The sequence below is a fragment of the Leptidea sinapis genome, chromosome 9 (genome assembly GCF_905404315.1).
Source record: "Leptidea sinapis chromosome 9, ilLepSina1.1, whole genome shotgun sequence".
Taxonomy (NCBI): domain Eukaryota; kingdom Metazoa; phylum Arthropoda; class Insecta; order Lepidoptera; family Pieridae; genus Leptidea; species Leptidea sinapis.
The window spans coordinates 1,519,046-1,544,043 of NC_066273.1; the positions used below are offsets into that span (position 1 = coordinate 1,519,046).

Sequence of the window (24,998 nt, forward strand, 5' to 3'; positions counted from 1 at the left end):
ACCTTCTAGTATTGTTGGTTTTGGCAGTTTCGTAGAAAATAATGTTGTTGTATTATCAGGAAAATAATCCATAGAACTATTGCTTAGTAAAGTTAAATAAAAACTATCTTTATTCATATTTTTTTCAAAGTAGAAGCTAATATCCAGCTATTAAATTTATTTGGATAACCTCTCCACTTCACCAACAATTCTTTTCTGTTACCGGTATATCGAGAGCGTATTATTTTATCTATTTTGTATTTAGTAGTGGGGTCGAATATGATTTTTTGTAACTCTTTTTCATAAAAAGTACCAACTATCTCTTCGCCTTCTAAATCCTTTAAAGTAAATACTACAAACGGAGATCGGTGTATTATGGTAGATACGATGAATATTTCGTCACTCCAATTTGATTCATATCCTTTTTGGAAAATATGTTTATGTTTTGTTATTCTAACATAATCTCCAACGTGAATTCTTGGATTCACCATACTAATTGATGTTTTTATCTTACTTTCTCTATCATATAAATTTTGCCATACACTCATTATATTTGTATTATTAACATCACATGGACACATTTTTATACTAGAATGAAAACTATGATTATATGAATGCACTAGATCTTGTAAAACATCAATGTATTTATGAGTATTTTTGTGTGTAAAATAGCGCCACATTTTCGTTTTAAGAGTTCTCTGAAATCTTTCGACAATACTTGCTTTAATATCTAGATTATTGGTTGTATAATAATTTATGTTTTTTAATTTAAAATATTTTTGTACATATTTGGAAACAAATTCAGTTCCTTTGTCAGACTGTATATGTGTAGGTGTAGTATTAGCTTCAGCAAAAATACTTTCAAAGCATTCCTTAACTGTTTCAGAGTTTTTCTTTTTCATTGCTCGAACATACGCATATTTACTAAAGACATCAATAACACAAAGTATGTATTTGAAACCATCATTATATTCAGAATAAGATCTCATATCACTTAAATCGGCCTGCCATAACTCATTAATATTAGACAAAATATATCTGTTACGAGAAAATTTTCTTTGAACAGGTTTATGTAATGTATATGTTTCTTGTGATTGTAACCACTTTAAGACACTATTTCTGTCCATTTTACCCTTCATTGCTTTTGACAATTTATCAATAGTGCTGTAGCCAGCAGGATGTGATGCATCATAATAAATTTTATTTATTTCTAATATGGGGTCCATTTTTCCCAGTCCGATCTTTTTTTTAGTTTCCCTGTGTACTTATTACTTGTTGGTGTAGAAAATTCTTCGTCAGGTACTGATTTAGATTCAACCTCTTTTAATTGCAAATGGTTTATAAAATCCACTCGCTTTGGGTTCCCGATATAAGTGAGTGGTACTTTTATTTCCTTCAAAGTTGTTGCGAATTTTTCCCAACCTATAGGTTCACTTTTCTGAAGAGCTCTCAAGGTATCACTCACCAAGTCCACAATATTACTCCCAGGTATTTTTTCATTATCTATAATCACGGTACCAGATTCATCCCAGCTTATTTTATTTTTATTCAAGGAAATCAAATTTAGTAAAAGTTCACCTTTTTTAGCATATGTTTTCGGTATTAGTTTCAGTATTTCAGAGCTCGTGTATATTTCCCCAATATTTTTGTTAACCTCCACTGATGTTTGAGAAGGAACTACATTTATTTTATTCACATCATGATTTATATAATCAGTATCGATTTCATTATGACCTTGATTAAAACCAATATATGAATCATTATCATTTATAAGTGGTATGTGGTATGGTTGTCGATCCTCTTTGACGAAGTTTAGATATCTTTGAAGGGTTTGCAAATATAAAATACATTTCTTTCGATCTTCTATGTCACTGCTTAAGATATTTTGCATATCAGTATCTAATCGAGATCTTGGCGTATCATTTTCTTTGTGTTGTTTTAACTTCTCCAATAATGATGGTTCAATAAGTAACATTTTTTTAGCATTATCCATTTTCTTAAATAAATGAATTAATCAACCCACTTAGAATAGAACCCAATATTATCGGTAGAAATGAACCTCCTTTTTGTACAATTATATTTTTTCTAATTTTATTCGTACCTTTTCTTACCAATTTTCGAAGAATATTTTTATATTTCTTTAATTTAGATTTTTCTTTCTCGGCCAATTCAACGTTACCCCGCAGTACGTTATGAATACATTCACAAATGTAATTTATTTCTGTTTTGTTACATGATTTTAATAAAGCTTTTTGATATTTTGGCTTCAGTTTATGTAGAGCAATTAACAAATCTTTATGCGTCTTTAAACGTCTATGCATCATTTATAAATGATCGAAATTTCTTGATTCTTACCATATTTAAACCCTTTTGTGGGTACATAAACAGTGCAATATCCATCGGATGGAAATATCTTTGTCTTAACGCGACACAATTCATTTGTTTCTTGTTTCAAATCAATCATTAAATAACCATGAGCTTCATTGGTAGCATCTCTGTAAGAATCTTCCAAATATTTCGGATTTTCAGGGAATACTTGACGAGATAAGTATCGAATTTGGGTTTTATCTCGAGGATTTTTGAAATATATTATATAACTTGAGTTGAGTGATATATCTCTTTGTCCTTTACCTTGATGAAACAAATTTTGAGATAAATAAAACACACTTAAGTTTCTATGATGACTTCCTTTCGTGAATATATCAACAATACGACCATCTGATTCCCTCATCAGGTCATCAATTATTACAAGTTGAGGATTTTTTCCGTCAAACATAGATAAATCAGGTAAACCTTGAAGATAATTAATGTGGTTGAGATTATATAAAGGCTGCATTTCATCAAAGCACCAGGTGATCATTGCAGAGTGCAGGTAAAATTTGCATCACAGATATCATTCAAAAATTTTATAAAATTATTTACGAAAACTGATTTTCCACATCCACTTGGACCAGCAACTATTGCAGTGAATGGATGATTGAAATGATGCATTATCTACTACGTCTATGTGTGTTAAGGTTTAGTATAGTAATGAAACAATCTGTTATTAAACCACCATTTATTTAAACAGAAAAATCTATAATTGAAACAATATACAGTACATCATGTTTTACTCCGCAACTTATACATCTAAATACAATAATCTCTCATTTGGTTTTTTAAAACTATAATAATTTATTCTTAAAATTTAATATAATATTTATTCTATTTTATGATGACCCCAAGCTAAGGTATCAATATTATTTGGTAAAATGTACCGTTTGGTATCATTAAATGACAGACTAGATTTATTTATTCTTTGAGTAAAAATATTATGCTTTATTGACTTAAATCTAAGCATTGAACAATATTCGTTCTTATTTTCAAATAAGCAAGTCTTATAATTTTCCATTTTCATATTCTTAGTAACACTTTTATTAACCCCCTTAGCTTTAGCTGTGAATTTTCCCTCAACATCTAATGCATACATTTTAGATCTAAGTCCTACAAATTCATTAAATATGTTACCATTGTTTTCATCTTTAAAGTAGCCTAACTTCTTTTTATTGAGTTTTGGATAGCCAAATATATTTTTTTCTGTATAGTCCGAGGTATCGAAACGCAAATGTAAATCAGGTTTTATATCTCTGTAAAAATCATCTGTAAAAATTTGATATATTAAACTATCAGTATCTGTGTACAATAATTTTAATTTGTTTTGAAACTTTTTAAACATATAGTTATAGTGAAAGTCGTACATTAGAGTTTTAGAAATATCCAATATACAAAATCCCAAATAAATAGGTTTATTATGGAACAATTTCGTCTTTCGTAATTGAACTGCAACCAAATTTTCATTAAAAATAGATAAACTATGGAATTCTGGCTTAGCAATTAAATCTTGTGCGCCTAGAATTTTACCCTGATTTTCCCAATGACTCAATAATTTTACATTTACTCTTTTTTCGATATTTTCCATTGTTTTTCCAAACACTGAGTTATTCATTAATTTATAAAAATCTTTTTCGAAATCAGATGTGGCTAGTTTACGCATGCTTGTATTTAAATCTATATAATATTGTAACCATGCGCATTGTTTGAATTTTAAAATTCTATGAATTTTTTGTAATTTTAAACCCATTGTCAGACATTGCTTTAAATTTCTGTAGTGAATCACATATTTAATTTTATTACGAAGGTTTGGAACTAATTTTATGTCTTTTGTATTACCAATACATATATTCTCGGGACATAAGGGTAGGTCAGAATGTAAATCATGCAGTTCAATAGGATATTCTAGATCTACTTCCAAAATAAAACCATATTCATAATCATCAGGGACATCAAAATTAGTTGTGACATCTACCCACTCAAAACCTCCTGTAGGAAGGAATTGAGACATGGCCCATCCGTAAAGGTTATTAGCATCAAGATAAGTTAAAAATGAGTTTGGTGTGTCTTTATCATATTCTCGCATATATTTGTTATTAGCTTTGGCATAACGATTGCTACATTGAGATACACCTCCTCGAATGCCCGATCTAATAAAAGCTATTTGTTCAAAGTCTTGAAGTAATTCTAATTTAATTTTTGTGCATTTTAACATAGCATCCCAACTTAACCCAGGTGCTGTATAATAATGAGCTGGATCTAGACCATATGTTTGCAAACATAAGGCTCGGAAATTTTCAAACACATCTGTTAAAAGTAAAACATCGGTTTTAAGATATAAATCAGAATAATCTGACATATTTTGACAATGAAAGTGTTGCCAAACATCCTTGGCATGTTCATAATCTTCATCGGAAATATGTGTGTCGGTTAATGTATTGTAAAATTTATCGCGACTAGGTAGTGCTGAAAGTTTTAAGGAATCATGTGATGACATAAATTCATATGGATAAATTCCTTTTTTTCTAAGACGTAAAAAATCATTATTATTTGGAAAATTATATTTTAATGTTTGAAATTGTTCTTCCTTCAAATTTTGAACAAGTTTGTCTAAACTACAAGGTAAAAATTTAAACGAATCAACGAATCTCAATTGAATTTTATGATTATTTAATTTTATCGTTTTTGTGAAAGAAATGTACTTTTCTTTCGTTTGTGGAATAATATCAATTTCCCCTTCAATAGAATTTAATGCATGAACAATAAAATGAGAGTCATATTGACTAAGATTGTGTAAAAAAACTGGAATGTGATAGGGGATTCTAAACTTTGTCTTACATACTTCGTGTGCAACTCCTCTAAAATTTCCTGTATGCGAGTCAAAGTATAATGCACATTCACCATTTAAATTAGATTGACATATAAAGCAGTCTTTACATTGTGAAATAATTTCATTATCATTGGAAGTCAAAGGTTTTGGACTTATGACAAAATAATTTTTTGTGCAAATCACTTCTAAATCTTTATACAACTGATTCATAAAGACATGAGTACAATGAGGACCACTATATGTTTCATATTTTGATAAACTATCATCATATGAACATTTAATATAGTACCCAAAACTATAAACTTCGTGTTTGTGAACATTAGTTGTATAAGGTTTTGATGGATCGTTAAAGCATGTCTGAATTGGATTAAGGAAAGCTTCAAAATCCGCGTATATAACAAAGGGTATTTGTAACATCTTATTAAATTTATCAAATTTTAAGACATTGTTTGAAATTGGTTGTTCAAACCAATCTTTTAAAGTTTTTTCTGTATTAGGCAATTCCACTTTAATATGACAACAATCATTCAATTGATGAGCTGATAACTTATCATTTGTTGAGAAGTGTAAAAGACAACCGTCACAGATGTAGATTGCATGTTCATGGTTTGAAATTTGACCACTTACTAAACGCGATAGGTTTTTAATGTAGCAAAAATGATTAATTGTTCCGTGCGAAATAAATAATAAATTGATATGAACAATTTTCCGTGATTTTGTTAAATACAATGGACCAACTAATTCATGTACTTTCTTTTTACAATTGTATTCAAGACCAAAAACATTTACACTTAAATTATTTAACCTTTCTACTTTCTGTATATCTGTCATTTTAACAGGAAACGTAACTCCGTCAAAATTTAATTTATTTGAATATTTACTGTAAGATGAAACTCTCTGAGAGTTCTTAGTAACTGGATATAATGCAGAAAGCAAAGCCCATTTAAAGCATAAATCATCCGAGTTTTGTACATTTATAACACTTTTTTTTTAATTTGATTTCTTTAGGTAATTCAATATATGATTTTCCACGTAATGGATTGAATTTGTTTATATTCATGTCTAATGCATTTATTTTCTTAAGACTCCAACCACTATCTTTTTTCTCAAATGTGCTAATTTTAGTCATCAACATATCACATAAGGACGAAAAGAAAAAATTTAAATCCTCACCCTGCATTATAGTATAACTACATGTTTGAAATTCAAATTCATTAGAAATATTTTTTGTTTCTTGAACAAAATTAGCGTGCAGAATAAAATTAACTTTAAAAATTGTAAGCAATCGAACAGATTCCTCAAATAGTGAAATAATTTCATTTTTAATAGAATTCAAAAACATTTCTGGTGTTTCGAATGTTTGTAATTGGTTGGATTTACTCTTAATTTTATATGAGATAATTCTATTACCAAAAGCCGATTCGTGTACTGTGACATTTTTTAAAGTACTATGTAATTGCATTACGTTATTCTTATGGAGGTTACTTCTAAGATGATTTGCATAATATCTTTTCCGTATTAAGATTTGACATAAAGAACAGTTCACCATTTCATCTATCACACTGGTGAGCCCCGATGATGTGGATGGTTCCCCTTGTCGTCCTCTCTTTGTACTTGTATCATTGTCTTCACTGCCTTGTAATACTGCACTTCTTCTCTTAAAACCTCCTCCACTTTGTAGAACAGGTTGACTACAACATAAGTGAATGATATTAGCCACATTTCATCAATAATATAATACTAAATAATTTACAAAGAAAATAACTCACTTGATCATTTTTTCAACCTCATTACATACAAAGCAGAGTTCCATATCGTTATGTTTAATTTTCCAAATGATGAGAATATAATAATATTATTTGTATAAGAGAATAAATAAACTAATAACTAAACTGAACTAATATTTATGTATTTCTTCATAGCTACCTACTTATTGTTAAAATTATATTTCTTATAATTTTCTGTTTCTAAAATTTTCTTCGTAACATTGTATAAAATCTTTTCTATGTCCTTATAACTTTCATTATTGTCGATTGTATAATATTTTAATCTATAATCAGCGTATTTCCATTGTTCTTGTGCAGGCGTGTTTTTTATTTTATTGAGATCATAGATTTCTATTTTCACCAAATGTGATGCATTTCTTCCGTCATCTGCATTAGTTGTAATGTAAATACTTCCATTCTCATGTGCTCTGGATATTGATGATGATATTTTCTTTTGTTTTGTTTTTTTCACTTCGAATAATGCATCTATATTTTCATTTGAGCTGGCCCTCTTCAAGGATTTAAGTTGAGGAACTTTTAATGAATCCTGACTATCTTCAGATAATGGATAGTAAAATGTTTTATATGTAGTTTCTTCCATTGTTGGGGTGAATGCATTCTACAACAACAATAAGACTGCTTTAGAATAGTATTATACATACATATCTTAATATAACAAATGATATTACTTTTTAATTTCAAAGTGAATAATAGATAAAACTTACCTCCATTGCAGCAAATCACTCAACAATTACACAACACACAAAATATATAATAATTTGACTGAATACGCCACTTCAATGATTATTTTTCTGAACAGTTCTAGCATTTTATACTAAAATATCGTAAAAGTAAATTTGTTTATGATTAGTACTGGTTTTTAAATATTGTGGTGAAACATAATGGCACTTAAATGATAAGTTCAATTATTGATAGTTTAATGGAGTCAACATTTCCAGATTGTACTAATGACTACGTAAGTATGTAGGTACAAAGTTCGTTTTCAATCAGCTTTTATATTATAATTATTTTAATTAAAATTATTGATGAAAATATAATTTCATCAAATGTTCATAGATTTATATTTGAATCGCTTGTAATGATATTTTGTTTTATTGTAACCATATAAGTTTTAAATACATGAATAAGATACATTAAAGCCTTATTTATTGAGTGCTTATGTTATTATGATCCACATAACTATTCAATCCTCGCAACTGACAAGACCCTGTTCTCAACTAATATGAATACAATCGAGATACAGAATTATTTGAACAAAATCGATCCCAGTATTAAAAATAATGTTTATGCGGCAAACCGATTGCCGATATATGTTGTAACGCCCTGTTATATTGTCAGCAATTTAGATAGTGATAATAAGCCAGGCACTCACTGGGTTGCAATACACATTGATGAGCAGGGTATTGGACAATACTTCGATTCATATGGTCGTCCACCTCAGGGATTCCAGCTGATGTTTTTACAAAGGAATTGCAGAATGTATAACTACAATACTGCAAGAGTACAGAATGAATATACCGCAGTGTGTGGCGAGTACTGCATAATGTATCTATACTTTAAGTTTAATAAGAAGAGTTTGAATGATTTCATCAAATATTTTGAAAATGATACAATCTGCAATGATGTTTTATTATATACTTTATTTAAATCATGTTTTAAAAATAAATAATAAATACAGAAACTGTCTTTTTAATCGTAGTAACGAATGTGATAGAGGTAATTAGTAAATTACCTGTATCACGTTCATGGAAATTTAGACATTGAGTCGCTCACCAATCATTAGCTAAATGACCAGTGATTATTAATGATTATGGATCTGTTTAATTTAAAATGCTAACTTTGAAACTATAAGAGATATCGAAAAACGGATCAGCGCAATCGCTCGGAAATACATCAAAACCCCCAGTTTGACACCAAACTTCTTTTTTTTTTTTTTTTGTAGGCATCACGAGCAAGTGAGCCAGAATCGAGGAGCCAGAACCGGCGAATCCCTACTACTGTGAGCCAGAACCGGCGAATCCCTACTACTTGTATACACCTTTTTAATAAAGTCACTGTTCAGGCATTATCTATAAATAAATTTAAGTTTTATTAAAAAAATGTCTGAATCGTAAATCCTACTACTCCACAGCTGAATATATAAGTGATCGGACAGTCTGGGACTTAATTATGATTATTTCGTTCGAATAACAATGACAGTACAATATTGTAAAAGTATTTTCTTAAAAAGAGCGCAAAAAAGAATGAGGGAAAAGTTTCTTGGCAGTTTCTTCTCTCTCCGAGCGCCATTTGTTTCCCAAGCGGTGTTATTGACATCAAAAACAATTCTAAATGTATCAATATTGAGAAAATAAATGCTTTTTATGCCCTCATTAAAGATTTTTTGGAAAATAATTATTTACGTAAAAAATTACGATTGTTTCATGATATTTCAAATAATTGATAGATGGAATTATTAATCCGGCCGTAAAAACAACAAATAAAAATAGAGTGTAGACGCCAAGGAAGCAAGCGAGTAGAGCCAGTGGTTGCGGGTGCGGCCGGACGATGCTTTTATCTAAATTAGCCGGGGTGGCGCACCCTGCTCCGTCGTAAACCACCGCGGCATCAGCGCGTCGACGACTTCATAGCCGCACCTTCACTCGCATGTCGCACCCTCGCTCTCACACTAAATATACACTGGGTATTGTTACAATGTTACGATGACATTCGTAACGGTAATCCTCACAGACATTACGCGGGATAGACAACAGTCCGTTGAGATTTAAGTGGCTTCTGTCAAAGACAACACAGAATAGTAAGGAGGCATAATACCGCGTGCCGTTATATTTGGAGATTCGGTGGAGCAGCGCACGGCTTATGCAGATCAAGCGAGCTGTCCGATATAAGCCCTTCACTGTATAAGTGTGTAGTTGATAGTGTAATAAGAAAAAATATAATAATGCAATAGTTTGAGCACAGTGTGCATTTATAAACTTTCGTAGTACGTTCGGGTAACTGTTTTCTCAGCCTGCAGTAAATGTTTAGAATGTTAATGGTTGTTAATACATCAGTTTACAATACGGCCAAGCGCGCATACAGTTATTTGCGGCTATCTGTATGCAAGTTGCTAACTGGAACGATCAAATGACGAAACGTAATGCAAAGCAGAGAGAAAAACATGTGCCCTGCGAAATAAAAAATATGATTTCGACCATCATGCAATTTAGTTGTAGACGCGTATAGTAGAAAAATAATTAAACAAATTGTTTATAAGTAGGTACACAATAACAAAAGCAATGGAATGTAATACAGAAAATATGGTCTGCCACAAATTTCCGATTTATTAAATACTAGCTGGTGACCGGCACGCTTCACTTCACCTAAACAAATGCATAACATACAAAATTTCATATTCCATTAAAATATTTTTTTCTTAACAACAAATTTTTTAGATATTCAATCATAACAAATTGCAATTTTTATTTCATTCCTCCACGTTCTTTTAATGAAATAGGTAATGTTACAGCTTCATTGTCAAACTGTGCGTCAAAAGTTCATCTCAAAATTATTCTTACAAAAATAAAATTAGAAATTTAAAAATATTAAGTGTCACGATTCGAAATAAAAAATAATCTCTCAAGTTGGATCAAACAGCTAGCATTATGCAAAATTTTATTAAAATTGGTTCAGTAGTTTAGGGAGTTTTTCGCGGACAAACAATGTGACACGAAATCTTTATGTATACAGATGTAGCTAATTTAACCATACACTAAAATAAATCAAAAATATGTTGTTGTAAGTGGCAATTATTGCGAAAAGCAAATATTTGTTATATTACAATTTTCTTTAAATTTTATATCTATAATCTAGGAAAAACCCGTTGAATGAATTTGTAAACAACGCCATCTCGCATTAGTAACGTTCATATTTAAGAACATAAAAAGAAAATTCATAAAGAATAGAAAGGTGGTGATAATATGAATATATTAGGGCAGCGATACGGGTGAAGTAATCATACGCACGCGAGAGAGCGGGCTCTACGCTCTGCATCGGTATATTAATGTTATTTGTGGAGCCAATAATTCATACACATACACATTAATTTCAACCTATTAGGAAACGGATAACGTGCTGAAAAATATTAATTTCGCAGCGGTAGTGTTGCTCACTTCCGAACAACGCCTAGATCCGTTTACAAAAACTAAACTTTCGTAAATAATTGGTGTACTGTGAGTGTGGAGGCGGCGATGTGTGAGGATGATGAGTCGTTTACGGTAACGAGATGGTAACAAGGTGGTGTAATGAAGTGGCACACGAGGCCTCGGGCTCACAACTTCTCTCGCTTCAATTTCCTGTTAACTGGGTCCGTAATACATCGAGCTCGGCTCCTTCATATTCACTTGCACACACATAATATTGTAACACCACAAATTAAATATGAACAGAATTGATAATATTAAATGGCTTACTATTTTCGCGGATTTATTTTTACAATAAATACAATACAATGTTCATTTTTACATTTTATTAAGTAACTTACTAACTGCCCCGCCACTATCAAAAATGTACATTATGTTGCTTTTTGTGCATGTCACCTTTTCCTTTATAAAAACACAGAATAAAGAGGAATATTACAGAAGTTTCACTTAGTTACCTTATAAGGACCTACCTACTGCTATACTTATACTACACTTGCTAATTAACATTCATTTTAAATAAAAACCAGCTCACTACACTACGATCTACTCGTACCTTACCTATTTCTTGGGAACCTACTCGAGCAAACAAGGCAGTCAGGGACCATTTTCACACTAATTACATAGTTGTTTAATGTAGGTAACATTGTTAGATTAAAGGCAGTAAGATAAAGAACCAAACGAGGATCTGATAAAGCCTAAACTACAGAGTACAAAATTACCTACATACTTTGCCTAATTAGGTACCTAGGTCTTATATTTTTTTTAGTTTATTTAAACTTTATATGCTTCTCCATGTTTTAGCGGTCTTTAGATCCTAATAAGTAAACAAATATATAATTTGTACCCAATGGCAAAAGTAGCACGACGGTCGCGGTGAACGATTGACAACCGGCTACATATGATTTCATCATTGAATTCCTGTTCCTACGCAAAGTGAAATATGCCTGTTAATAATTAAGAAATCAATATCAGCATCGACTCGTCAAACAGAACTTTATTGTAAGCCTACCCACAAGTTGCCCTCCCAGAATTTTCAGCCACTGTCGTTCACTACCTACTTGTTAGATATTATTGAGAGTAACTGACACATTTCCTCTCAAATTCAACACATTAATAAAAACTTAATGAAAACAAAAATACTTAACACCATGCGTCAGAAGTGAAAACCTAATTAAGGCGAGTTTCATAATAGATACTTATAAAACTATTTCTTTCGTATTATATTCATAAAGTAATAACATTTACAATAATTATAATTTTGTATAAATTACTCTGATAATTTACCTTGCTAAGACTAGTCGAGTTCACATAGTGTAACCCGAACGAGGATTACATATACGAATGTGAAAACAGTGTCACTCAAATAAGTTATTACTTTAATAATAATTAAGAATTTAAAAAAATTATCAATTACCAATGGGAGGCTCCTTTGCGCAGGATTCCGGCTAGAATATGTGTACCACATCGGCGCCTATTTTTGCCGTAAATTATTGTGTTTCGGACTGCGAGGCGCTGTAGCTAGTGAAAATACTGGGCAAATAGGACTTAACATCTATTGTCTAATGGTGACGAGCGCAATTGTATTGGCGCTAAGAATTTTTGGGTTTTTCAAGAATCCTGAGCGGTAACCATGAGGTGAACGTCCTACTCGTCTCGTCCCTTATTAACAAAAAAAAAAACGTTACGGTAGGTGATTCAAATATCCGGATAGCATAAAAAAGATTCGGCCAAGTATCGTTAATTTGCTCCTAAGAATTTAAGAGTTCCGTTACTTTGTCATGGATCCCGTAATCAAACTCTCACCAAACTACCTTTTAAGTATAAAAAATCGATCTTGGTGGGCGCGATATTGGGTTATTCGTACATTTCTCGCGCACATGCTTATAGTAAATTTAAGACTTTTATGGTTGTCTCATGGATGCCATTATCAGATCTGGCCCAAATTTGAAGAAATGGGACCAACACGGGAAGCACTAGCTTTCAAATAAAAAAAAAAGAATTATAAAAATCAGTTTACCCAGTCGAAAGCTCTCAGGTAATAAATATAAATACCGACGAATTGAGAACCTCCTTCTTTTTTGAAGTCGATTAAAAATATAAACTATCCTATATCCTAGTTGGACATTGGCAACACATACTATTAACATTACATTTACTAAAAATCTATATCGCGTTCATTACAGCATAAAACGGTATTCTTATAATATACACAAATAACTTTTACGATTACTATGAAAAACATAACAAAAATAAAGGAGATAATATACACAAAGAAGACACGAATATTGAACGGGAGAGGAACTTTGATACAGCGATTGCATTAACTGTTGGTTGAATGTTGGCGATGAAATAAATTAAATACACGGTTAAACCTTTATAATGGACGAAAGAAACAAGCAAACAGGAATTTAATTATGAACTAAGCAATGGTAAAGGATAGGAAGACGTTTCAACTTTCATCCGCAGTTTATCTGATACTGTGGTTATTATAACGTTACATTAACAATTTGTTGAACATTGATGAAATCTCTATCTAATACCAGTATTCAAATGGCACCATTCAATGCTCGAATGTATAATATTAACACTATATTTACACTCGTCTAACCAACTTAGTGATGGCTTTTTAAAGGATCAGGGTAGGTCGTAACTTTATTGTTTCTAACTTCACAACAGGACGATGAACTCTCTATTCATAATATCGCTGACAATAATATAGAATCATTTAAATGAACAAGTAAATCTTGTTGAGAATTACACAAAAAACATCAGTAAAAACATCTTATTTTATTAGATATTGCAACTCATGCAATAAGTTGACTCTGACTAACAGTAGTTTTATACACTGTTAGCTTTTACTTAACTGTGGATTCCAGTACATCGACCTCTCTATCTAACGGCGCTTTAGTCTCATTTTAATATTTTTACTGTAACTTAAGATGTAAACTGCCCAAATTTTATATTTTATCTTCCTTTTAATTAAATTGTATTTAAAATTTCACAAATGAGCGGTTTAAGAGAAAGTTTTGTGGATTTTGAGACCGAAACTAAAGAGGTGAATGTACGCACGAAGTGTGCCACACGCCGGAGAAATACTTCTGAGTGGGTACCGATCGCGGTACCGTTAGCGGATCGCGGTCAACCCGTCCAAGCAGCACATCTACTACTGATTCCACAACCTTCACCTGATTAACTAGTCGCTGTAGAAGCAAAAGTCCCTTAAATGAGCCCACTATCTGTTGCCACGATAAGCATTAGTAGGCTCGTCAACCTGTTACTCCCGTTAGTGTTGCAAGCAGAGCTTCACACTTTCTACTTTGCCATTCTAATTACATTGAAAATCAATAAAACAACGCAAAAAGTATCACAAAGGCCAATCGAACTCAAATGCAGTTCTTTGACTCGATAGCGTGGTAATCGGAGCGTTTCTAATACCCACGCTCTGAATCAGTTTCACCGCACGCTTCTTGCCGTCTTTCTTATATTTGTTTTACGAAATCGTTTGAAATATGATAACGTTTACGTGCGCTCTCAGAGTCGAACTTCTCACACGGTCTCAAAGCTGACTGTCACAACAATGGGCGGAACCGAAGCTAGGTGGTGTAGACTTACTCGGTATAAGAAATCACGCTTAGTTTGTGGTGAAACTCGACACAATAAAGATAAAACGTTCGAGTTTTATCAAATTACAGTCATCTCTCTGTAGAGGTGTTCCGCGGCGACGTAAATGCAGAGGAATGAATATTTTTCCCGACAATTATGTCGGGCAAAGCAGGCAAGGCGTGAACGCGTCGGGTCTCCGGTGCGGCGCAACAATTTGCATCACAAATGCGGCGCCGCAGGTGCTCGTGGCCGCGGCTATCCGAAGCTGCCTTTTATCACACAATGTCACAATCAAGCACGCGTGGACGCTTTTTGGCCACGTGTGATTGCCGATTGTGACGCCTCATAATAATTATAAAAGCCACGTGAATTTGGTTCTATTGGAACACACTAATAACGACCACCTAATAATCTCTAGACATTTATATCATCATTGATAGCTAGTTTTTGATAGAATAAAACGCAACAAAAAATAAAGGATACCAACCGATGCAATCAATAAACCTTATTTACTTATTCTTCCAGTAAAATAACGCGACTTCGAGCTCTCACATGTAAATACAGATCCTATTTCTTGTCAACAATATTTTTTAATTTTGTTAGAAATATCTGGACGGCCGGAGGAGAAACATACAGAGTAGCGTTACGTAGACATGAAGATATTTGCACAAGTTAGATCCGCGCCAAAGTCGAGCTGAGCAACAATGAATTAATAACAAACTTCCAAACGACGCGAGACGAGAGACGCGCGATGACGGCCGACAAGAGTAGCCCATTATGCCGGCACACAAAATTCGTAAATTTTCTTCCTAATTATTCTATTTTCTTCGGTCTTGGAAAACTTTTATTCAAATAGGATATAAATAGAACAAACTTTTATAAGGTATATTTCATAAATAATAATTTGAGCAAAATATCAAATAAGGGAGATTCTAGAGTCTAGACGGACCTACAGTGAGCATTGATCGTCCGAGGCAGAAATGCCACAAGTACTGTCTTGACTTCTACTAAAATAATTAAGCTACAATTGAGTATGAGCAAAACAAGGTATTTATTTCAATCAATCTCTATAACAAATAAAATTTTCAAATATTATTTGTGTATTAATCCTAGAAGTGAGGGTTATCACTTTAAAAACAACAAATCTCTATAACGGTTGATGTTTCTGACAATTCAAAACATCAGTACATTCAATAAGTACATATACACTCATACATACACATAATTAGAGAAACTACAAAAAAAAAGTAATTTGTTAAGAAAGAAGAACTTCTTTTTCCACCGCTTAGTCTATTTACTTAAGGTCATTCATCTATACTAATATTATAAAGCTGTTTGTTTGTTTGTTTGAACGCGCTAATCTCTGGTACTACTGGTCCGATTTGAATGATTCTTTCAGTGTTGGGTAGTCCATTTATCGAGGAAGGCTATAGGCTATGTTTCAAAATTAGGGATCCGTAATAAAATTGCTATTTTGTAACACAAGGTGTAAAATCGAAAACCTATTTTTGCGTGCGATGCAAAAACTATTGACAATAGAACAAAATGATGTACAGGCTATAATATAGGCAATATTTTATTACTTATAAAACTATCGCGTGAATTATACTTTATATGGCAAAACAACGTTTGCCTGGTCAGCTAGTAATGTATATTATTGCATTTAAAAGTTAAAATTATAGTAAGGCATATGATTAGCAATTTAATATCCTCAACCTACATTTGACAGTCAATTATAAATAGTTTAGAACTCTCATATATTAATATTGATATATGTAATATATACAGAGAGTATTATTATATTGTATACATAATGACAAGAAAACTATACCCTGAATCTCACACAGAACAACATAATACTACCAAAATATTACAATAACACATTACTCGAGTTTGTTTTACAACAACACCCAAAGGAGTTTCATATAATATTGTATGATTTCAAAGCTATCGCGTTAACCAGCTGAGCTACAAGTGAAAAACGAGAACACATTTTGTCTAAGTTGCGCAATCACTAACGTCAGATTTCTTTGAGGAAATACAACTCTACAAAAGAGTATGGTACGCATACGACAAATTAAACAGGTGAAAATGTGATACGAGAAAGGCTTTCTTGATGGGTTTAATATTGAAATAAATCTTGTAGTAAATGAGACCGTTGGAAATTAACCCCGCTATCGTGTGCGGCGTCAGACACGGTGCGGGTTAAAGCGTCTCTTAATTAAATCAAGAGACACGTCTCCTCCAGTCCCAGCTTCCATCACACGACCCTCACATAAACCCGTGAACAAATCTATGCCCCTACATTCTAATTATAATTAAATCACATCGAATACTAGGTGAATGTCTCGGTAAAGTCGAACATCCAAATTATATTTTATTAAAACATTAATTCTGTCACAGTCCCGCTCTCTGGTCCAGCAACAATCAATTTATCATAATAGGTATCTGTCTTATACACGTGGCCGGTCCACGTATTCACTTGCCTGTATGCAATAAGTTAACTGTAATAAGGATCAAAGTATGCACACTCACGCTCCGTGTACAAGTCGTATGTCATGTAGTTTCATGCTGATGTAGTAAGTGAGCAAAAGGTTTCGTCTAGTCGGGAGGCAAACTTGTGTGGATAAGGGGCAATAGACGATCAATGTCTAATTAATGTACCGTTTCGATTCGTATCGTTTAACAACAAATAAGTAACGGGAGTTGGCGGGCGGTCGCGATGCGGATACAACCGAGGAACAACTAACGACTTCTACAGTGATTGTTGCAAGCTTCGTATTCATTACTTCCGTAACGAGCCCCGAGCACCAGGGTTGATCAATTTTACAATTATTTATTTTTTATTAGAAAGGGCAAGTGGGAAAACTGTTCATCTCATATTAAATGAATAACGCCTGCCCATTGATATTTGCACTTAATTCTTGGAGAGGCGTTTAGCTCCTATTAGTTTATTTTTTTATGTATTTATTGATCAATTACGTATTCATTAGGTGAGTTATGATCGTTCATGACGATAGAACTTCTACCGATTTTAATTATGAAAACAATTTCTGCCTTCTTAATTTCTGATGCACAAATCCTTAACATTAAATCATTATAACGTAACGAGACTGGCACAAAGTAGTTGGTAGGAATACGAAGCAATGATTTTTATAATAGCAAAATAATGAATGTAGAATAAGGCGTGCTTTGGCAACCCTAGCAAGCTGCATGCCTACCTTAGAGGTCTCTCCGCGAAAGCTGAGCTCAGCAGACTGTGGATTGCTGTGGCCACAACAATCTCGACTGTCGGCAATTAATTAGCTTGGCTAAACGTCGTGTTGTGTTTTACATTGTGATGTTTACGTTACTCTCCAGTTGTAATGTCCCCGGTGATCGGTCGTGGCAACGTCACAACGTTACGTATTAATTAATAAAGTATTTATCAACGCGAACAACCTCACTTAATATTTAAAATGTCCATTATTATTGTCAGCCCACTGCTCAACACCGTAATTATAAAAGCATATAAATTGCTAATTAAATCAAACAAGCCCGGTAAATTATAGTAGAGAGAGAGACGGCGCTTCGAGTATACCGGAGGCCCTTCTCTTATACAGGCTAAATAGAAGACTCGGCAATAAAAAAAGACACAAATTTACTGCTTTAAGGCGTCGTGAATCAATATGCTCGTAACCTTCCAGTACATTAGACCTACAAGTCCGACCCTTATTTAAAGAATTTGGGTAATAAAGAGAGACATTCCGAATGGTATGACGTCAGTTTAATATAATAATGCATCGAGCTGTCCTTGTGGGGTGTTCGCATATTGAATGTCGTAATCGCTGGCAGAGGGTGTTACTTATATTAGTTAACAATGACACATATAGCTGGCACGGGGCACGGAGCACGACAAACAAACGCAGATAACTTCTAAATAGATCGCTCTATTCTTGAATCGTCGCCGGCCGCGGCACCGGTGAGCGCGCTGTCTGCTGAATCACTCTCCTCAAGGTAAATGTAACGTGCTCACTCGGTGACTCGGTCTACTGTCCAATGAATAGAGGTGCGGAAATACTGGCATATCTTAAAGTTGCTTATGAGGATAACAAGTGTAGTAACATCAAGTTAACTGACCATGATACCCAAGATCCCTTGAAACAACAAACAAACATTTGACCAACAAACACATGACGGATTTTACTAAGCATATTATGTTTATAGTTACAAGATTATTACAAGCTACGTAAACTGACACAAACGTGTCGAAGTGTATAAACAAAGTAAATAGATTAATCTGCATTTCAAAAACAACTTAGGTACTTGATATTTATTACCAGGTTTTGTTTTTTTTAAATTTTATTCGCCGTGGTGTTGTAAAAAAAATCAACTTTTGATCTCAAAAACGATTGAAAAAAAAAAGTTCGCAAAATAATTCAGTTATTTGAGGACGATTGCAGTCAATGCTTCCTGACTCAAAGGTAAAATTTAAGTAGCTCGATAACTGTATTTTAGCGAGTATAGCGATACATAGTTCGGATTGTGCAGCTTAAAAGCTCGAAAACCTCAATTTCACGGAGTATCTACATCTTTATGCATGTTCAGCTTGTCTTGAAGTTACGAGTGTAACCGGTAAACCCGGCTAAACAGAAGAGTAAATAGCTATACCCGTGGACCAGAAACCATATTACACAGTTCGCTAGCGGGCCTGCTGAGGAGTACAAGATATGACTTCAGCTAGATGGAGATATACCAGAAATTAACCTTTTATTTGCTTTTTAGCGAGCGAAAGCACTTTACTAGAACAATAGTGTAATTCTAACAAATTTATCAGAATGTTACGATAAAATTCGAAATCTGATAAAAGACTAGCTAAAATTATCGCTACCTCATCCAACCTATTCTGGCGATTAAGAATACGTTGGACGAGGAAGACCAGATCGTCGGTCCATCTTGTGTGGGGGTCTAGTAACTCTCCGTCTTCCGGTACGTGGTCGCTATTCAAGGACTTTACTGCCCTAACGGCTCATAAAGCCCATAGTTAGCGACCACGTCTGCGTTCAGTATGTCATCACTGGCAACACACACTGGTTCAAAACCTTGGCCTTCAGACACAGAGGTTTTTAAAAAATATATAAAAAAATATTTTAACACTTAGTATTCCGAGCTCTGCGTTGGAATTGACCAATACATAATATGGATCTACCTTTATGTTACGTTACTTGCTTTTGCCCGTTAATTAGTATCAAACTCCTTCGGTAGATGTACCTTTACGAATACAATTATGCGGATAGCTTTCTATCGCCTTCATTCATTATAATGTGGACTCGACCTTAATACCGCACTCCATCGGTAGCATGTAACTTTGGAATAATAGTATGTACCCTATTTATTTTCTTGACGAGTGTAAAACTTTATAATGATCGGTCAAGCAGTTAAAGCGTGAAAGCGTTACATGCAAACCCACATTCGCATTTATAATAATATTCGCAAGGACAAAATAAAGTGGCGATTTGGAGTATGATTGCAGATCGGAAGAAATTGTTTAGTCATTGTCTGGTGATGATCGATGGCAACGTGCATTAGTGCGTGCAATGCGTGAGTATGCACTGTGAATATTATATGACTGGGTACGCATTGCTTTCAGTTTACACGATACTGACGGGACATTGATCTCGCGCTTGACATTGCAATTTAAGTTATCACCCGGGAATTTAACTCATCTGTCAAGTAAACACAGAGTTGAAAAATCCTTCCTGAGAGTGTAATTAGTTATTCATATACAAGCACCGACTCGTTGGAAGGTGCTGTATTGCCCTGGGTGTAGCTTAGCGCATTGAGTAAATGATTTTTCAACACGTCAGTGTACCAAACGCTGCCCGGAAATTGTAGGAAATTGCAAGAGAAAATGAATCCCGACGGTTTGAGAGATCCGCTAAAAGCGAAGGCTTACTCGGGAAAAGCATTTAGGCTTTAAATATACATTAAATTATAATGACTTAGCAACTGGCATACATTATAGAATGGTAAAAATATATTAAAAAGAAGCAGGTAGGTGAATAGATATTATAAGAATGGAAGAAGTGCGCAAATGGCGCAAAATGAAAACAATAAAAAGCAAAGAGTTCACCATCAATCACACGAACAGAGGCAGCACTTCCGGCGGCATGGCCGAGCGAAACATTTCTTTGAATAATGAATATAGAGGTGGGTACGTACAGGGTAGGAGTAGGTATCGTGCCCCGTAACTGGACGTGATATACGTCGTCGTCGACCGCATGCATAATTTCACTTATTTTATGTGGTTAATTGTCGAAAATGACCGCCGGAGAAATATATTACGCCGGACCGACGCCAACACTGTTAGTGGCAGCTAATGTATTCTACAGCTCGTATGTTCCACCTCACCTTTCTTCCTCCATTTGTATTTTGATGTGTACCTACTACATAATGCTTTGTGATATGTTAATTGGTCACGGACAACGCAACATGACACGACTGCGTGTCAACAAACACAAAGCTAAGACAAATATAGTTTAAAAATTGGAAGTTGAAGCCATATGACGTGAGCCTGCGGTTGATAAAATAAAATGCTACACTGGCTAAGTTGATAAATAAGTGTGCTTGCAGAAAGGCGCATCCACAAAGCCGGGTACGCTCACAATTTTTCAAACAAGGTAGAGTCGACGGCGCATAACAAAAGGAGCATAACATAAATGAGGGCTGCGTTTATATAGCTGGGTGCGATTTATACTACAACACTGCTCATTTTAGTGCTATATTGTATAATTTTGATACTAATATTTAACTAATGTTATAGCAATACGATAACGAAACGTCCATATAGTTTTATTTAATCTGTAACATTGGGCAAGTCTTTCCCATAGTTTTATTTTTATCGGACCCTTTTCTGACACTAATTGTCTCCTGGCATTTTTAACGATAGGAATAGATTTAAGCATAATTTTTTTTGTTACATGGATACACAAAAACATAAGTGAATATAAAATGAATGATAATGGCCGGGTCACGTTTTAAGTTGTTCCAATAATAAAGTTAACACAGAAAAGTAAATGCGTGTAATAGATTGCATTTTACTGGCGTTATATTACCGTTTCAACGATCGACTCATGTTTTATTTAGTAAATATCATTAGTTTTAATTTTTTCCAAACCTCACTTTTTGTCAATAATTTCATAGATATATACAATATTTTTACTTAGTATTTACTGAAAAAATTTAGACATAACCATCCAAAAGAAAAAGACACTTTGCAATTCATACGACAGAATCTACGGTACCTATCAAACATTCCATCACAATTATATTCCACCAATATTATTTGAAACAATGTAATTTAAAAGTTTCAATAATTAAAAAAAACTTCTTGTCACCAATGTTTTATTGTATCACCGATTTTGTTAAAGTCCAATATATTCAATTAGTTGAACTCGGGTCACAGTTTATAACCTTCAAGATCAAACATGCTCAATATTATGTATGTGTTGTCTCTTAGACAATCCGAAAATCTGATGGGCAACTTTTGTCAGATCAAAAAACATTGTTTTAAATTAATCCAATGTATTTCATATTATAAATGATCCATAAAAATGTCTTCTATAACTTTCTTCATTCACAATAATGTGAGTGTTTGATATGAATGTATCATGCACAAAATTTAGCTCGTCAAAATAAACCAACTTGTATGGAAAATTCGTCTGGAAACGAAACACAAAAGGCGAACTTAATCTGTATAATGTAACTTTTCGACGGAACGGGGTATCAAAAGCCCTAGGTGAGTCTGTTTGTGAACTGTGAGGTGAATCTTTTCATTTTGGTCGTTTTCAGGAGCGCGGTCTGTATAGAGGCAAGATCGGGCTGTGCGATACATGGGATGGTGGACGGTCCATACCATGCGCCAAGGCTGCTCTCCGCCTACTTTCTTATTTAATGCTGTATTTGATTACGAGTTCATAATTATTTAGATTTTTTGAAGTCAGAACTGATGCTTATATTAAATTTATTATAGGTGGTTTATTTTATTTTATTTAATACTAGCAAAGCCCTGCGATTTCATAAGCGTGGATCCGATCTCGTGGTATTGGAAAGTCTACAAAGTCGGACTATAGATTTATGTCTGTTAACATAAGATAAGTTTTATTTCATTTTACTATTTTTTAGATCGGCATTTTTAAATTCTTTACGTAATTATATCTTTTGAATGATATGCCCGGGGTCAATAATTTAAAAATTATTTTACCATTACAAAGCTGCATCTCAAAAAAAATTAGGGATTTCTAATAAAAACGTTGAAACGGTCTTTAATAAAAAATATCATTTGAGAACGTCTGTATTAACACAGACGTATGAATAATATAGTTTGATTATTGTTGGCACTTTTAACATCTTTTAAAAACTAAAAAAGTAGTTATCTATAGTGGCATAACTGGAGTACTTGAACAACTTGATAGTAATCGCGGACTTGTTTGTAGAAATTGATACGTTCTATAATACTTTTGTTCTATCATCAATAGTTTCCGCAGCGCACGCGATCACAGATGTTTTATGATTAATTCTTTAACAGCTTGGTTATATTATTGGAAATGGAAATATAATATAACCTATGTCACTCAGTGAAGATGCAGCTTTCTAATGGTAAAAGAATTTTTAAAATCGGTACATTAGTTTTTGTGTGAAAACATTACAATTATTACATACAAAAACAATTGTTTCCATTTTTTATAATATTACTTTAGATTTATAACGATTGTTATCGTAATTTAAATATTAATGGAAGAGGGCGACATACGAGCTGACTGGTCACCAGATGTCATCAACACCACCACATTGTCCTGCACCACCAGAGGAATAATAGGAGCGTTGTCGGCCTTTTAGAAAGCGTTCACGCTGATTTAACTAACAAATACTGGGCATATCACACAGCCCAAGACTAGATTGATTGCTATCTAGTTAATGAAACATTATCAATATGATTTGATCGCCTAATGTCTGTCACACACAATTGTCTGAAGAGGACTTGTTTCTTCTCTACCCAAAATTTAAAATTGCACCAATTAAGATTTTTAGTTAAATTACATAAAAAATATTTTATTAGACATTACAAGTAAGACCAAGTTAATAATCTTTTAGTATTTTTATTTCAGAGGCAAAACACTTGAATATGCGACATTCTCTTGAAATTTTTCAAATTCTGTTATTCAGCATCTCAAACTCTGTCCAATTAAAGAATTAAGACAATCTGCACATGGCCTAAAAATTAAATCAAAAATATCGATTGTATAAAATACTAATTTCGAGTTAGATGATAATTCGTTCGTTACGCTTGTACCTATTACCTACATTGAAAACGTTATTTAAATTGTATAATTGGAAGAAGTTTTTGAAACTCAATTAACAAATAACAGTTGATTAATTCCAAAGTTAAGGTTAAAACGGAGAAACAGATCATCACATCGTAACTGTCACGGCAAGTGTTTATATGGCATTGATACAAACTTTGTTTCGACCTTTAAGTTTATAAAGTTACACCTTATAATACTAGTTTCTCCATGAAACAAGTTATTCCGCTATAACTATAAAATATATAGTATCGGACGAATTTGTTTTCGCTTTGTATATTTTTTTTTTGTTTACCAATACATAATTTTCGTGACTGGAATGCCGTAACAATTTAACTGCTTTCGACGACATTCTACACAAATCGTGATCACTTTGCACTGTTGCACCACTTCATGACAACTTACAATTTGTAATTTGAGATCTTTCCCGGCGGCGGCGACCGAGGTGGTGACCGGCGACAGCCACTGGTGCAGGTTGATGTACCTCTTGGGCAGCAGCTTGAGGGACACGTCGGACTGAGCGTAGGCTCGCTCGAGGCAGGCCGCCGCGGCGCCGTCGAGGGCCAGCGCGGGCTCCAACAGAGCGCCGCCTCCTTCCAGCACCACCATGTTGCGAGTCACTCACTGTGTCACTTGCCACTGCTCATGTCTGGCGCGCGCCACTCCGCCCGCGAGACTGGCGCCGCGCACCTGGCCCGCGCCGCCCCGCTCCTCTCACCGCACACACAACACAACACAACACGACACAACACGACGAGCGGCCGCAGCGGCGGACCTGCATCCACTCGAGCCGGTAACCACTTTCGTCCCACTTTCACGACCACAAACGAGACCATCCAACTAATCAAGTTCAACTATTCCGATCCGACGTCCGACTGAAACACGCTTTCAATGTATTTACCTTCTC

General features: G+C 33.8%; 1 protein-coding gene across 1 annotated transcript in view; it reads right to left on the reverse strand.

Annotated features, from left to right (window-relative positions):
• LOC126966072 (maternal protein pumilio) overlaps positions 1–24,753 on the reverse strand; it is a 51,430-nt gene extending 26,677 nt beyond the window's left edge. Inside the window, exon 1 of the mRNA XM_050809948.1 lies at positions 24,497–24,753. Coding sequence (XP_050665905.1) covers positions 24,497–24,700 — 204 coding nt within the window. The 5' untranslated portion in view covers positions 24,701–24,753. The remainder of the gene's footprint in view (positions 1–24,496) is intronic.
• Positions 24,754–24,998: the final 245 nt, after the last annotated feature.